At 38.4% G+C, this 18,401-nt stretch overlaps 1 protein-coding gene across 1 annotated transcript in view; it reads right to left on the bottom strand.

The window, feature by feature from the left end:
- The window catches only part of LOC120896949 (sodium channel protein para), a 96,171-nt gene that overhangs the window by 52,255 nt on the left and 25,515 nt on the right, over positions 1 to 18,401 (bottom strand). The window contains 3 exon segments of the mRNA XM_040301489.1: positions 2,643 to 2,738; positions 6,220 to 6,348; positions 7,556 to 7,761. Of these exon segments, the coding sequence (XP_040157423.1) occupies positions 2,643 to 2,738; positions 6,220 to 6,348; positions 7,556 to 7,761 (431 nt within the window).

The raw sequence follows: 18,401 nt of genomic DNA, 5'->3' as shown, positions 1-18,401 counted from the left end.
AGCCTAGTTTATTGAACAAAATCTGACTTTTTGTGAGTTTCTTTTTTACCTTTTTCTGGTATATTTACATATTTTAAATTCAACCAAAAAAAAAAAAAGAATAGGTATAAAGAAAAGTTTTCCCATGTAGCAATGGAATTCAAAAAGATTCTGATAATCGAATCCTTAGCGTGGTTTGCAACGTTCTCACGATACTGCGACGATCCTGTGTTAAGTTTTTCCGTTCGTCCGTCCGTGGTAATAAAATTCGACGGACCAAATGACGGACTATTCGACTGCGTAGTACATACAAAACAGCCAGATCTTTTTAGGCCGGCATTGCTGCGTAGGTTGTTAAGGGCCGTGTCTGTGCTTCATCGCATGCGATTTTATCGCACGTGCTGTCAAACGCTTTCTCGTATGATATTATGATGATTGTATTATTATGATCGTATGATTGATACTATTTGGATGATTTTAATAATATAACGATTATGAAAAATTAAGTTGAGATTGTTCCTACAAAACACCACACATTTAGTTTGACAGATAAAATCGGATGCGGCGTCCGACGAAATAAAAAAAAATTGATTCCGTCGTACGACGAAATCGCACGTCCGACGTTATCAGTCAAATTCCATATAAAATTTTGACAGGCCTTCCGATAAAATCGCATCCGATGGAGCACAGACACTCACCTAAGTCACGAAATCCATACATACAAAAAAAGTCCATACAAACAAGAAAGACACAGAACATTTGGTATGCAGCCTTGAGTGTTGCTATAGGAAACTGCTAACACGATTGCATATTGCTGGTTTTAGCATGCCAGCTCAACATCGTAACACTATTTTTCGAACGCGTTAAACGATTGTCAACTTTAGAGGCGAGTGAGGCCAATTGGCTCAAAGTCTCTATAAAAATAAAGTAAAAAAAATTGTCAACTTTGTACATACAATTCAAATCCGTAAGCTCTCTTCGATTTGGTAACACTAGGTTTTAAACGCGTAAAATCTCATCTCGAATCTGGAAAATTTATGTTGGCTGTCTTGTCACCCGTTATACATTTTCTAGATTCAAGTTGGGATTCGTACGATGTTGACAATCGTTTAACGTGTTCGAAAAATAACGCTACGATGTTGGCTGGCTTGAGAAAGCCTGTATATGCAGGGTTTCTCAAGACAGTTCAAAATCGTAACGCTGTTTTTCGAACACGTTACAGGGTTTCTCAAGCCAACATACATTTTTCAGATTCGATTTGGGATTTTACGGGTCCGAAAAGTAGTGTTACAAAATTGAAAAGAGTTTATGGATTTGATTTGTATGTACGATGTTGACAATCGTTTAAAGTGTTGGTAAAATAGTATTACGATGTTGAGCTGGCTTGAGAAACCCTGTATCATTCAATATCTATGGCAACACCATACACAAATAAGAGGGCTACAGATTTCAGAGGTTTTGAAAATTAGAGGAACAAAATGTACTGAAAATGAAGGACATGTGACTAATGTTCAAATAAGAGGGTTTTGCAATTTGGAGAGGTCTCAAATAAGAGGGGGTTCACTGTATTTTCAATGGTAATGATGTACATTTCAGCGCGCATCAGTGTTTTAACGCGTAAATGTTGCAAGTAATGTTGGTGCATACCTTAAAAATATTTTAAAAACATCATAAAAATCACATAAATTTAGAAGTTGCAATTCGGTGTAACTGATTGTATCGCTGATTGCATTCAACCAAAAACACTCAACCAACAAGAATTAAAAAACACAAGCTCTCACACTTTTATGCATATTGTTTTGGAATAGGTCGAACCCATCTTTAGGTATACTAAAGATAGAACATTTACCTTTGCAAAACGTTTAGAAATAAGAAATAATAAGAGACTCAGATGTCAGCACAAACTCGTGTTTCTTTTGATAGGATGTTACGAACGATCTCAAGCTTTCCATGAGGCACCGTTCCCAAAATGTCAAGACCATCCCAAAATGAAATGCAAAGAATTGCTAACGATCTGAATTTTGTATCATATCGTACCATGTATAAACTAGGCAGTGGCCCGTACTACTATTTTCAGGAGCATTTTAGCCCGCGGGGTAAATGAGTTTGACACCGCTGATTTAAACTATCAACAGTGTTTACCCGGTATGTGGTATGAATATGCATGATTTGCTACGACTAGTACTAATCGGATAGTCTCTAAAGGAGCACTAATGTTGTAACACTGATGTTTTCTTACAGAAATGATTTCGCACATTCGCACGCACTTTTAAAACATTCATTTAAACTTTTAAATGATAAGTTTACAGCGCATGACCTTCTTCTTCTTCTTTGGGGCTTAACAACCGTTGTCGGTCAAGGCGAACCACTTGTGGGGTTTGTTTTTGAACCTATAACGGGCATGTTGTTAAGTCGTACGAGTTGACGACTGTACCACGAGACCAGCTAAAGCGCGTGACCATATCGTCAGAAATAATTATGATTTGACGGACAAAACTGTTTTGTTAGAAATGTGGCCCTCAGATTGGTAAAGATTGATCATAATAATTTTGATTTACTATATCGTTTTTTTGTGCGTATGATGATGCAGTTCTATATATGATGTAATTTTCATTTTGTTTATAATGATATCATGTATTTGATGACATAATGTATTTTTCCACTCACCTGGAACGATGGCTACCGTTTTAAGAGCTCGTAATACCCTGAATGTTCTCAACGCAGCAAGATTACCCAAATCTATACCCATAGTTACATATCTGTGTTGATATGAGTAGGGAAAGCATAAGAATATAAAAATATTAGTTAGTTTCGGATATCAAATTCTTTATGATACGCACTACATGATAAAACAGGTATCAAATATATATTAAACATATAAAACACAATATAAAAAGCAATATAGTAGTGTAATAAGTTGATTAATACTTGGCCTTTCACCTTTATCTTAACAAAATGCTTAATTAGATGAATCGTGCTGTATTTACATATGATTTGCTTAGTTTTCCCTTACAATAGTTTGGCTAGTTTGGAATGCTGAAAATAACTTTACAAATTGCTAGATTTTTGACCATTTTTTGATAAGTTTGTTAACCGTATGAATCAACTGTTTTCCACTCTTTGTATTATACACAATTGCATTATGGTTACAATACACAATTGTATGCTATGATATATTAATGGAATGAACAAACTACAAACTATGGTTTTACAAAAATCTCAAATATGTCTTAAAATAAATGCAAGTCCGTGAAACTATCTCGTAGGTTAACACATTGTAAACGGTGAAGATTTTAAAACTGTATGGAAACTGTATGGTAATTGGCGCATGGTATGGACGACATCCACATCTAAGAAAATAAAGAGTTAAACATTTCTGTCTACAAGTTCTGCGGCTTCAACATTTATTTACTTCTTAGAATATTAATCACTTATCGAAACAACACAAATCGAAAAAATGCATTGTTAAGTTTTGTATTAATTGTTTATGCGGTACAATAGCCACAGGACAAAGTTACTCTATAAAACAAGAAAAAGAGTTGAAAACAATGGACCAAGCTAACGAATATTATAAAACACAAAAACATTTTGCACTGTACCCCAAATATCTTGCACTTCACCCCAAAAATGCCTCACTATACTCGAGAAATATAGGAAGTACAGAAATACCGTTATGATTCAAATTACGAACAGCTTTAAATTCTGGACATTTTATTGAATTTCTTCACATCCAGTCCCTGGCTATATCGTTTTTTAATTCTAGATGATTCTAAATGATGATGATGTGCTATAATCAATTAAAAATATGTCGGAACCCTAGAAAGCCCTGATGCCACAGTAAAAAAATATTTTCGGTCGGTCAGTTTACTACCAGAGGCATTCTTAGCAGTTTTGCTTCGCCAGTGTTATGTCTTCGATAATTCCAAAAAATCCCGTCTACGTGCATTGATACATGGAATACATCGGAAGCCATTGGGAAGTAATTATCAATGTGAAAACAGCAGTGTTGTATAATATTGTGCACTCAATATCATTAAATTACATATAAATTTTATCCGGAATTTGAAGCAAGATTTTTATCTTGTTTTTAATTCCAGCAGCCGAAGTAAATTTTGATAAATTGTATAAAAATATGTTTTAAACATTGATAATAACAAGAAAACAACGATAGTTGAAGATGTATTGCCAAAGATGTATGTATTCGAGGCTGTGAGCTCGAAACTGTCCGAACTATGAATCAAAAAATTTGTTACAATTTAATAGTTTTTTGAAATGTTTCGAGTAAATTGATTGAAAATCTTTGTTTTACATAAAAAACAGCCTAGCTCGCGAGCGCCAGCATGCATAGTGAGAAGAATAACCTAGCTCGTGAGCGCGATGTTCATCCCAAAATACGTAGCGAGATGAACAAGGTAGCTCGCGAGCGCCCCTTTTCTTCTCACTGCGTATTTTGTCCAGGTAGCGCGATGGCGAGCAAGCTTGATCCTCTCACTATGCATGTTGGCGCTCGCGAGCTAGGCTGTTTTTCTGCATGGATTTTGGACCAACAGGTCGCTCGCGAGCTACCCTGTTCTTTTCGCAACATATTTTGGACTTCCAGGGCGCTCGCGAGCTAGGCTGTTTTTCTGTATGGATTTAAGCAGCAGGCCGCTCGCGAGCTAGGCTGTTTTTTCGCCATGGAATTTGGATTGTCAGAGCGCTTGCGAGCTAGGCTGTTTTTCTGCATGTATTTTAAGCATACAGGTAGCTAGCGAGTTACCCTGATCTTCTCGCTACGTATTTTGGACAGGCAGTGCGCTTGCAAGCCAGGCTGTTTTTCTCTGGGTTTTCGCACATACGATGTGCTCGCGCTCTACGATGTTTTATACGAGTGTTTCGAATATGCAGTATGGGTCGGCGACAGTAGCTTGTGATTTTTATTTTTATAAAAAAAAAACATCAATTTGAGTTTTAGTTTTACTTAACCACAATAAAAATATTTGCTGTTTTTACATGCAGCTATTTACATTCTGTATAAGCCCGAAAGTGTTATAGATTTGGATTTTTCCTCGGAGCAACTAGTTTCAAACGAGCATTTTTTATTTTTTTATGCGAGTGGGCAAATTATATTTTTCTGGAATGAAGAGCGACGAGCGCCCGCTCACTAATGGTTGCGAGCGAACCTTATGATATCCGCTCTTCTTGTCCAAGTCTTATGTGTAGCCGTGAGGTAACTTTTCTGTGTCTTTTTTGCCTTGTCCTTGCCTTTAGATTCCGATGGATAAAGCATGCATACTTTTCGGGTACGTTCGTGGTATAGCCCTCTCATGTTTATGGTGAAAATAGAATCGTATGCAATCGGCTCTGCATTCGGGCGTGGGCAGGCCCGTGGACGCCGTCTGTACGCACACATTCGACCGTATCGGGGAGCTCGTTTGTTCCGGAAACGTTCAGCGGAGCTCATTTTCACTCATTTCATAACCCTCTGTGATCAAACATTAGGAAACCGTCTAGGTTTTGTTCTGCCTTATCAGTGGTACAACCTTGTCCACTCATGAGCGACGAACGTTCTTCGACGAACGAGCTCCCCGATACGGCCGAAAAATTTCCATATTTTGGTTACAAATGGGTTAAATGAGTGATAAAAGTGGTACTAGACTTGTGTTGAATAATTCATATCATGGTTGAGATTGCGTGTTTCCGACAGTTTAAGCTTAAACTTCATCAACTCGAAACTGCCGGCGGAAAAGCAACTTGTCTAATGATAGCAAAATGAACAAAATGAAGGTTTGAGTGAATTTTCTTGGATGCCTAACGCAATATGATAGGCCTGAAAGTTTTCCTGTTGGGTGAGTTTGCGGTTGCACTTACACCATGTTAAAAATAATGCGTTCTATGTCCGTATGGTACTGCCATTCGATTATTGCTAACAATACAACCGACCGCACACTTTCTCTAAGTTTTACCTTGAAAATTACTGTTTATAATCCCTATTTTCCGGAAATTGGAACTGTTTAACACGCACGGTGGCCACAACACTAAATTAACTCATGTCGTACCTTTGATGACGGTTTATACAAAAATGTTGAATATCATATCGATATCCCGGGTTTTTATTGAACGGCATGCCCATTTCTCCCCGTGTTTCCATACTCAATCTTCATATTAATTGTTAACCCAAGCCAGTTAATTTCGGACAGTCTACGCTATATGTTGATTATTTCTAGTTTAAATTGATGACTAATATATTTTGGAACTCACGCTAATGCTATTACTACGAAGTCCAACCAATTCCATGCATCTCTAAGATAAGTAAACGGTTGTAATATGAAACCTCGCGCCATCACTTTTACAGCTGATTCGAACGTGTAGATGCCGGTGAATATCACCCTGTAGTAGTGAATAGTAACACAAGACAATATATAGGGGTGTGTTTTAGGATTTTTGTAAATATGTCAAAACAGATTTGAACACTTTGCATTTGACTCTAGAGAATAAAATGATATATATATATATATATATATATATATATATATATATATATATATATATATATATATATATATATATATATATATATATATATATATATATATATTATATATATATATATATATTAACAACTTAATGAAGTATTAGTATTTTTAAAGGTTTTCAGTAGAAAATAAGCTTGAATAAATAATTACTTTTAATCACAAAAAAGCGTTTCCACAGTTAAAGCTTAAACAAACATTATATTACTTTATAACCTGTGGAAGATTTATAGTGTCGGAGGTACTAGACGGTAAGAAGAGTTGAAAGAGGCAAATGAGACCAAAAGGTTCAAAGTCTATAAAAAAAAAGGAGTAGTTGGGGCCCCCTGTATATGATGAGCGAGGGGTGGTGTTCGAAAAATACCAAACGAAGCTTTGAGAAAAATGTTTGCACCTTGTTGTGTTTTCCTAAGTAGTAAATGTTAAATATGTCATAAATATACAACAGTCTAAGAAAAACCATTTGTAAATGACGAAATGACGATATTTGACTGCTTCACTGTATACATTTTACATGAATAGGTTTTACTTACATTAAATTAATTCTTTATGTTACTATATCTAGTTCTAAAAGCTAACACATAATAACAGATTTTCATCTTCAAAATAATCTGCCATGAAACTTGCATATCTTGAATTTGCGGCACATACGCAGTTATGTTAACGTATATCCAGCCAAACATTATGCGTCCAGTTTTAGATCTACAGTTTTGTAAAACACACCTACTTAGTCTACCTGTAATCTTCTGTAATTTCTATAAGAGCAGCTCATGAAAATAAACCGATAAATGTTAGCTTTGACTAATTATTAAGGATATTCTTACATATTTTACGAAAAATAAATGAATACATTTGAAATCAAACAGTGAACGTAATCATCAACGTTCACAAAAATTCATTGAATTACCACACTCAAAATATTACTTCCAAATTTTAACGCTAATTTTTTTCCGGATTCAGGATTTTAAACGTTATGTAAAGAGGGACACTTTCTATTGTAGATAAATATAGGGACACTAATTACATTGACTTGCTTAGCTAAATTGCAATTCATTAATACTTACTCGGTAGATTCGACTGTCGGCGTGGTAGGCATAATCATCAATATACAATTAACAAGAATGGTCGTTATTATAAAAAGTGAAAACAGTGGATGTACTAAAATATAAATAGCTACGCGGCGTATGGGGTTAAACGGATCAAGTACATATAATGCGTTAGTTGCGGAGAAACGAAATATATCTTTTCCTTTACTAATCACTACGAATGTCTGTAAGTAAAAAAAGAAAATTGAAAATCGATGTTAAGTAAAGTATGCATATGTTTAAATATAATGTAAGGCGGCGCTCTAGCAGCAATCGAACACGACATCCGACACGAACAAACCCATATAATCATATGGAGGTGCACTGTCAGACACAAACAAACAAACAAGACAAACGTCGAGTCGAACATGTCAGTTGATTCTGTCTGTGATGTTCGATACCCACCTGTGCTGTGAGTACCTTGGCTGTCAAACGCTTCGCAGCTACAGTAGATAGAATTCAATTCGGGACATTTTTAAGTTTGTTTACGTAGTTTGTCTCTTTTTCTTCTTAAAATTGCGTGCAAAATATTTAAAATAGCTATCAATAATTATTGTTTAGTTTAGTTTATTTTAGTTTATTAATCGATGGACTATGAAGCCCTCTCGAGTCAAAATTGTAAAGCTTTACAATCAATTATAACATCAAATATAAAGGATTGAAACGTATTAAACTATAGTGTGTACATAATCCATGTGTATGCACTGTATGTGTTTTGGTATGGACGTTTGTTTACATTTTTCAATATTAAATTTGAATGATTTCTATGTTATTATAGATGTGAATAACTAGTCAATTATGAGTTGAATCTTCCCCCTGTAGGTGGATATTCATTTAAACTATGAAAATAATTTATTTTCGAGACGAAAAGAAAGGCGTATTGCAGTGCATCATGACAGGTCTATAAGACATCGAACAGCTGACAGAGCACCTATCGAACAGAGTCGTGTTTGTTTGTCTCGTTCGATTGGTCCCAGAGCGCCGCCTAACAAATTCTGATGAACTCAATGTGAACAACCATGGGAGCGCAAACTCCCAACGATGAATTGTTTTTTTTTAAATTAATTTGAATATGTTTTTTAATGTGAGTGTATGTAAAATATTTGGTAAGGGTTAGGCTAGCATATTATAATGTAAACTATAAGCATTAACATCATTCCTATTCCGATATATATGACCTCACTGTTGTAAATTTGTTCCCTCCTATGTTATAGAGATACTGGCTACAAGTACAAATACAAGTATACTGGCAAGATAATTGACTACATGTCTACATCGCTCACCACAACTATACGGACAGTAGTTTTTCGCGATTTGCGGAAAATCCGTAAGAGATAGATAAAAACAGTGAATGAATGAGTTGTTCAGAATATCAGCTGGCATCGCGAAAGAAATGGTTTAAAATTAACAGTCGTTAAAAATTAATCACAGTCTTTTAAAATTGCTAAAATTTGGCATCGCGAACGCATTTAGTTCATTTTAACTGGAATGAACATTTATTTTAACAGGAATGAACAAGAAATGAACTCGGTTAAACCAAAATGAACTTTAAACGACTGTTAAAATGTGTTGATTTATTCGCGATGCTCTGTATGCTCTGTAATGGGATGGGATCCGAAGCCCCATTGAGGGATAATACAGGCTCTCCCATCCAACTCCTATTCCGACACGTCCTCGTCGTGCAGAGTGGTAACATGTCACACATATCCAAGCTTGGGTACACGGGCTTGACCCAACCCCTTGGGCGGATGGTGGCACATGGCGAACCAGGGGGGTGGGTATTCAAACTGGTGCCTGAACGTCGGGACGCTAAACAAAACGGTCACGTGGGCGCAGGGCCAGTCACCCAGTCCCATGAATCAACGACTACGGAAAGCCACAGAAATTTTCGAAACGGACATCCCGATACCGACCATACGCAATGCCCCCGGACTACTCTGAAAATGGGCTCATGGAACGTACGCACTCTAAGCGAAGCCGGAGCCTTGAAAAAACTTGATGATGCCCTAGCCACACTGAGCATGGACCTCGTAGCTTTACAAGAGATTCGGTGGCTAGGGAACGGTGTGCACAATAGGCGTGGTAAGCATTGCTACGACATATATTACAGCTGCCACGACCGCCACCGCGTGCTCGGAACGGGTTTCGCCGTAGGTCCCCGGTTGAAACCCGCAATCATGGATTTCAAGGCTATAAACGATAGGCTATGCACCCTGCGCATGCGAGGCAAATTCTTTAATATAAGCCTCATAAACGTTCACGCCCCTACCGAAGATAAAGAGGAAGAGGAGAAGGACCTTTTTTACGGCCGCCTCGCTAGAATTGTAGATGCGTGCCCCAGGCATGACCTGATAATCATCCTGGGGACTTCAACGCAAAAGTCGGTAGGGGAGCCAATGTACCGCCAATACACTGGCCGTCACAGTCTGCATGAGCACAGTAATGATAATGGTAGTAGATTGGTCCAGTTCGCCGCAGCGAACAATCTGGTTGTAGGGAGTACCAAATTTGCGCGCAAAAAAATCCACAAGATTACGTGGGCGCACCCGGGTGGAGAATCCTTCGATCGACCACGTGTTAATAAGCCGCCGACGACAGTCGAGTCTGTTAAATGTCAGAACATATCGAGGAGCCAATATCGATTCCGATCACTACTTGGTTGGCTTAGTGATACGTTGTAGAATCGCCCGCCAATGGGGGCGGAGAAAACACGCAACCTCGGCTCAACACGGACTCTCTAAGGGACATTACTGTCCAACAGGAATTCAAAGCCGCTTTAGACGAGTCTCTACTACCAGAAAACAGATATGAAACTACGAGCGAGAGGTGGAACGCTCTAAAAACAAAAATAATAAACTGTGCAAATATACTCCCACCAAGTCGTGGCAACACCAAATCTGGCTGGTTCGACGATGAATGCAGACTAGTGACCGAACGTAAGAATACTGCATACCGAGCAATGCAGCAACGGCATAGAACGCGGGCATGCGCAGAGGAATATTCACGGCTCAGACGCGAAGAGAAACGAGTTCACCGCTCCAAGAAGCATGCTTTGGAAGAGCAAAACATGCGGGAACTCGAGCAAACCAGAGAGGCGTACGGACCGACACGAAAGTTTTACCAAGCGATAGCAGGTCACCGAAACAACGTTGTACCTAAGGTAACCTGCTGTCGCAACAAGGATGGAGATCTGGTCAGTAACCAGCCAGAGGTCCTCTCGCGGTGGGCTCAGTACTTTGATGAATTACTCAATGACCAATTTAGCGAACAGCTAGAAGCGCCACTAGCAGATAATGTCATGCTACTGCCACCTAGCATAGAAGAAACACGAAAGGCTATCCGTCGGCTGAAAAATAACAAGGCACCCGGAACCGACGGAATTGCAGCCGAACTGGTCAAGAATGGAGGTGCACGACTAGAAAACGAGATTCATCAAATTGTTACTGAGGTGTGGGATAGCGAATCGATGCCTTGTGATTGGAATCTCGGCATCATCTACCCCATATACAAGAAGGGAGATAGGTTGGACTGCAACAACTACAGGGGTATTACGGTGTTGAATACCGCCTATAAAATATTCTCCCTGATCCTTCAGGATCGCCTTGTCCCGCACGTCGAAGAGATAGTAGGAAACTATCAAAGAGGATTCCGAAACGGAAAATCAACCACTGATCAGATCTTCACCATGCGGCAGATCTTGGAGAAGATGGCTGAATACAAAAACGACACATACCATCTCTTCATAGACTTCAAAGCCGCATACGATAGCATAGCCAGGGTAAAACTGTACGACGCTATGAGCTCTTTTGGAATCGAGACTGATAAGGCTAGTTAGAATGACTATGACCAACGTCACATGCCAGGTTAGGGTGGATGGAAAACTAAACCTTTGACCACCAAGGGTCTGCGCCAGGGGGACAGGCTTGCCTGTCTCCTATTCAACTTGGCGCTAGAGAGGGCCATCCGCGACTCGAGGGTGGAGACTACGGGAACCATCTTCTATAAGTCAACCCAGATCCTGGCATACGCTGATGATATAGACATCATTGGTCTGCGGCTCTCCTATGTAGCAGAAGCCTACCAAGGGATCGAGCAGGCGGCAGAGAACCTCGGATTGCAGATAAACGAGGCAAAGACCAAACTGATGGTGGCAACATCAGCGGGCCCGCCAACAAATAATCAGAATCTACGTAGGCGTGACGTGCAGATAGGTGAACGCACTTTTGAAGTCGTCCCACAATTCACCTATCTGGGATCAAAGGTCAGCAACGACAATAGCATGGAAGCTGAGTTGCGCGCAAGGATGCTGGCTGCCAACCGGTCATTCTACAGCCTGAAAAAGCAGTTCACCTCAAAGAACCTGTCGCGACGGACGAAGCTGGGACTATATAGTACCTATATAGTACCAGTACTCACATACGCCTCTGAGACATGGACACTGTCCAAATCTGACGAAACCCTCTTAGCCGCGTTCGAGAGGAAGATGCTCAGAAGGATACCTGGCCCCGTATGTGTGGAAGGACAATGGAGGAGCCGCTATAATGACGAGCTATACGAGATGTACGGCGACCTCACTGTCGTACAGCGTATAAAGCTCGCCAGGCTCCGGTGGGCTGGCCATGTTATACGCATGGAAACGGACGACCCAGCCCGTAAAGTCTTTTTAGGCCGTCCACAAGGACAGAGGAGGCGTGGTAGGCCCAAGTTGAGGTGGCAGGATGGCGTGGAGGCGTCCGCCATTAAGGCCGGGATAACGGACTGGCAGACGAAGGCGCGAGACCGTGAGCGGTTTCGGACACTCCTGAGGCAGGCCAAGACCGCAAAGCGGTTGTAGCGCCGGATAAGTAAGTAAGTAAGTAAGTAAGTAGAAACAAAATAATTCATGGATGCTATCGAATTCTGCTATTATTGATACAGTTTTTTTATAATTCAGTTATCTATATATCTTCTATATATATCTATATATATAACAGTTGTATAACAGTATAGCTGTCAAATCTTCCGCGCCTCCAATCGCGCCTTCTGTTTCGCAGAGATACCCAACTTCGGTATTGCTGAGATTTTCGCGGTAGCGCGAACCGATTATTTTTACTTTTTCTGGCGGATTTGTGTGAAAACTCGTGTCGAGAAATGAGTTTTGTATTTTATTTTGCATAAACTATGTGAAATAAATAATTTGATTCGCAAATTGATAGAAAAATATTTGCTCTTGGCACATTCAATCGTCACCAGACCTCGGATGGTTCCATACACGAACCGCGATTATGTCGGCTATCTGTCAGATTTTATAACATAATTGACAGCTCAAGTCATACGCGATTTTCGCGGTACCGCGATGATCTCGGTTCGTCTATTTCCAGCCTCACGGTTTTTGTCGTTGTTTTTGTTCGCAGAACTTTGACACTCGGTGTTAAGTTCGGTTTACACTGGCGTTAACAACCCGCAAGCAAATTCGAGCAGTTTGCGAGCTCGCATGAGGCCTCGCAATCGGGATAGCTTTTCAGCGCTGGTATATTGGTACAAATATTTCCCGATATACGCCATACTCCACATACTCGATTTCGGTATATATGTAGTATGTTCTAAATTTGACAGTTCTTTGAGCAAATTGTACTAATTTGACACATTGAATGCTTTATCTTCATCGGTGCAATCTACATACGCCTTCTCTCGCCAAAAATCAAAATACGCACAGTGCACTTGATGCAACGATCGATAGTATAGTGACGAAGATGGAAAAACATGATCGTATGCTGCTTTTTGGAGACCTTAATCGAGCGGATATTTCATGGATACACGACACGACACATCAGTTTTTTCGTTCTCAAGTTTCCCCTACATCCGTTGATGCGTTTTTCGACATTATTCGTTTTTATAACTTGCGTCAGCTCAGCGGCATTTTCAATTATCGGAATGTTCAATTAGACCTAATTTTCTACTACTCTCCTCATGACAACTACGCGTCTTAGTGTCAGTGTTTCCTTCATTAGCGGCTTCTCAGCATCACCCAGCATTAGAATTGTGTACTTCTATTAATCACACATCCGTTAATCAGTTGTCGGCGTCAATTCAATGAACATTACCGGGATTTTAATTTCTAATTTTATGTTCCGGCTCTTTGTTATTTTTTCTAATTATGTCTTTTTTATTCTTAATTTCTTTTTTGTTTTAAATATTTTCTTCTTATCCGCTGCTTATTTTCCTTTCACTATGGATTTCCATTCTGTTACATCCATTTCTATTTCCCCTTAGTTTGATTAAGCTACAGTTAGTTTAGTACCAATAGGGCCAACTAGGTTTTTAAGTAATTATATGTTCAACCCTTGAGGCAGACATATTGAAACTAATAAATGAAATGAAATACAAAATAACTTCCCTTTGGTCGAATTTAAAAAACCATTTTAAAAATGTTGATGTATTTCTCGATACACGCCATACTCGATGTACGAAATTTTGCTATACGCGATTTTCTTAATTTGACAGTTCTCATACTAATTTTAAACATCAAATATCAAACTGAAAATAAATTCCCTTTTGGTCGAATTTTAAAAACCATGTTAAATAAATTGTAATTTACAGTTGAAATCAGATCAAATAACTAATTTAATGGCCAAAACCTACCTCTTCAAGCAAAATGATATGAAAATTAGCTATAATTTGACCGAAAATATCGACATTCAACTTACGCTAATATTCGAGATACGCGTTTGCCTCCAGTCCGCATTAATAGCATATATCGGGGAGTACCTCTATGTGGTATATAAAAAAACTCCGTTGTAAACCAAAAACTCAGTGGCATCCAAACGGATGATTGTCATAGCAGATCTTAATGACCTACGGTTATTACGACAAATAAGAAGAATCGAAGATTTGGGATAAAATCATTTAAATCATTGTAATCATTGTTTTTGTACTCCTTGGATTGCATATTCTTTTATTTTTTTATTAAAACGATACATCAAATTTATCCCGTGTAAAACCGGGTAAATCAACTACAGTCTTTCCCCGAGTTACGCGAATAATGCGTTCCGGAGACATTCGCGTAACTCGGATTTTCGCGTAAGTCGAATATCACATGTTACAGCAAAAATATACTTTATTTATCATAATTTTTGATTGAATTTAGTTCATTTATGTAATTTAATACTTATTTGATGCAATTGGTGTAGAAAATTTGGTTATTTATCGGTAATTATTTTTCATTTGACAATTGATGGAGAAAATTGTACTGATTTGACATCTGAACTGTCAAAAATAAAAATTCGCGTAACTCGAATTCGCGTAACTCGAGTGTCGCGTAACTCGGGGAAAGACTGTATTAATTGTATATAATATCGGCCAAACTAAGTTCATAATTGGTAGTTCCTATTATTTAATCGTAACGCGAAGATTCATGAGTTAAGGATCTGCTGAAAAATTATTTAGACAAACGTACAAAGTAACAAAATAACCATGAAAATGCTTCAAACCAGTAATACCATTTCAGACAAATTGATTACTGATTCCTTATAAACATGTACTTTGACAATCGTTGTACTCGTAAAAAGGGTAAAAGTAATTCTCAGCCCTATACGTTACGCTAGCGTTACGCATAACGCCTGTTTATCTCAAACCCAAGCATCATTTTAGGAACGTCAGTTTTAACCGTCGTTGATGAGCAAATTGGTAGATAGATAGTCTAATAATCTGAACCTTATGAATGCTCAGCAATCGTTCATAAATTTTATATTCATTGATAATTCATTAGAACAAAAAAGTAATTATATGACTATTACCTTACAACTTTCGATATCCATTAGTGTTATAGTATCTTTAAAAATTACTTTTAAAACAATTTAAACATTAAAATGCTCATATATTTCTCAGCCACCTTTTGTAAAACTATGATATTGAAATCATAATCAATGTGTAAATGTATTTAATTACCAACCCGACGCTAAACAAAACGGTAACGTGGGCGCGAGGCCAGTCACCCAGTCTCATGCAATCAATTGAAGCATACGAAACGGACCTCACGATACCGACTAGTAATGGGAATAGTTCAGAAAATTGAGGAAAGGAACGAACCTGCTAATCTGGAGAAAAAGAACGGAACGCGGAACGCAGGTTCAAGATGACCTGCCATGGTTACGCTTTTTTCAGTTGCTCACTTTATATATGAACTTAACTAACTTAAGTTAACTTGAAAGTATTCATTGAATATTGTGTAATATATTTTTGTGCAGTAGTCACACAGTTTCAATTAAACATAGCTAAATAATGGTTTACTGAATGTGTAAAACTATTCTTCTACTAAAATATAAACGCTTAACTTAAGTTTTGTTGTTTTTGTTTTTACTAAAATTAATCAATATTCCCTTTTATACTTCTACATAAAGAAGTAAATCAGAAATTTGTTGCAACGCATATGAAATTTTGATGCAAAATCAAAAAGCTTATAAGTTTAATCGGCTTTTTAAATTCGTTTGGATTAAATTATCCTACACTGATTGAATTAATATTTCTTAATAGAAGCAGACAGCATCGATGTTATTCGATTCGGTTTACATAAAATACATAGACTATTAAGTTGTTTCTGTAGGGTTCAACTACCGGTGTGAAAGTGTTCGGTAGTGCACTTTTTTTGTTCATAAGAATAGCGCTGTTTCACGGGGCGATAAACGGCTTTAAAGAAATTATTGCGGAAGGCTAAACGTGTCATGCACCCTAAATATTTAGTTGCACAAAGAAGATCTCAGGTAATAATTCAAACGAATTCATTGGAGAGGCATGCGCAACGAAGCAGCTTAGCACCCAACACATAGCAATTCATTGACTACCACAATACAGTCCAAATAACGCACCTATACTGATAACATCTATATGGCAGAAGAGAGACATTTCATTCATTGCGCTTACCGCTAGTGCAGGATTGTCTCTTTAAATTTTGGCGATTAGCTTTCCACCAATCACAATCGGATCGATAAGAACGTTGATAACAGTCGGTTCAGGTCGGATCGCAAAGAACGGTGGGAGCAACAGGTTCAGTTTTAACCTGCTTGGGTTAAAAATAAGGATCGCGGTCCGGATGCTTGCATGCTGGAACGGATCGCACCTGGCAGGTTCGGAACGCAACGCGCATCACTAATACCGACCCTACGAAATGCCCTAGGACTACTCTAAAAATGGGCTCATGGAACGTACGCACTCTAAGCGAAGCCGGAGGCTTGAAACAACTTGATGATGCTCTAGCCACAATCAGCATGGACGTCGTAGCTCTACAAGAGATTTGGTGGCTATAGAACGGTGTGAACAACAGGTGTGGTAAGCATTGCTACGACATATACTACAGCTGCCACGACTGCTATCGCGTGATCGGCACGAGATTCGCCTGCCCCAGGCATGACCTCTTAATCATCCTGGGGGACTTCAACGCAAAAGTCGGTTGGGAGCCAATGTACCGCCAATCTTCATTCAGAAACAGAAGCGATAAAAATCTGTCTTCTAAATTCATACACCTTGGGATAAGCCCACCTGTACATTATACTCACATAGATAGCTGCTAGAAAACTGCTATACAATGCAAACAGCAGACAGGCTGAAATTTCAGCCTACGAACTTCAAACGGAAAGGGCCCCAATGTCGGTAGAGCGTATTGAACTTCTTGATAATGATGAATACAAACAACAAAAATGGGAAACAACAAATGATTCTTTCGGATAAAGCCAAAAAATCAATAAAATAAATAATAAATGTGATAGGTGACAGAACAATTATCTTGCCTTATTACACGAACGAGAGGAACTTTGTGCCAAAGTCTAAGATAGGGGACCTTCACGATTCTAGTTAGTTTTTTGTATGGAGTTTGACAGTTGGAGGCTGAAATCATGTAAACACTCCATACAAAACCACACAAAAACTAGCCTGCGATTTTCAGTCTAGAAAATTTTAGCCTAAAAGCTAGAATTAGATTCGAGTACTTGCTCGAAAACCACGGGTTTGTTTACATTTATCCCAAGGTGCATTAAAGAAATCAGGTGATCGAATCTGGAATCAAAGTGTATGTAGTCCAGGTGGTCTCATAGCATTTTTTTATAACCAAATTTGAATATCACTTTTTGACAGAACGAGTGAAAACTTTTGCTCCAACGAGCTTTCTGGAGGCTTGACGAATACACGAAACACTCTTAAAATCTTCATTCAGAAGCAGAAGCGATAAAAATCAGCCTTCCAAATTCATACACCTTGGGATAAGCCCACCTGTATATTATACTCACTTAGATAGCTGCTCGAAAACTGATATACAATGCAAACAGCTGAAAGGCTGAAATTTCAGCCTACGAGCTTCAAACGGAAAGGACCCCATAGGGAGATAAATGCCAATCTAGAAATGACAGTATTTTCCTCCGTCTAATTAGGCCTTTTGACGAGTCTCTACTACCAGAAAACAGATATGAAACTACGAGGGTTCGATAGCAGCAAGGAAATAATCAGCATATATCATAGATTCGAATAATGCAAGTAACAATCATTTAATGATGATCAGATAATCAGATAAAAACACACAAATATAAGTTTATTAAGAAGAAATATGAAAACAGTTAAGATAGAATAGTGATTAACGAAAAGTATCGGCGCATTCAAAATAAAAATCAGGCTAATCGCAGAGAGAGTGATATAGCGAGAGGCGATACATCCGTTCGCTCGGAAGTGTCAAAATAGGAGGTTTTTCGAGGAGAGGAGGAAAATCGTTAGTCTTGTGATTGATCTTAGCAAGGATGGTCGCAACTATTCGATTGGATGAAATAAAAAGTTGTTATAAATAAAAGAAATATTTCGGAAATCA

Source organism: Anopheles arabiensis, chromosome 2 (assembly GCF_016920715.1).
Source record: "Anopheles arabiensis isolate DONGOLA chromosome 2, AaraD3, whole genome shotgun sequence".
NCBI lineage: Eukaryota > Metazoa > Arthropoda > Insecta > Diptera > Culicidae > Anopheles > Anopheles arabiensis.
Note: the sequence above shows the minus strand (reverse complement) of the source record. Positions and strands in the feature narration are given on the sequence as shown.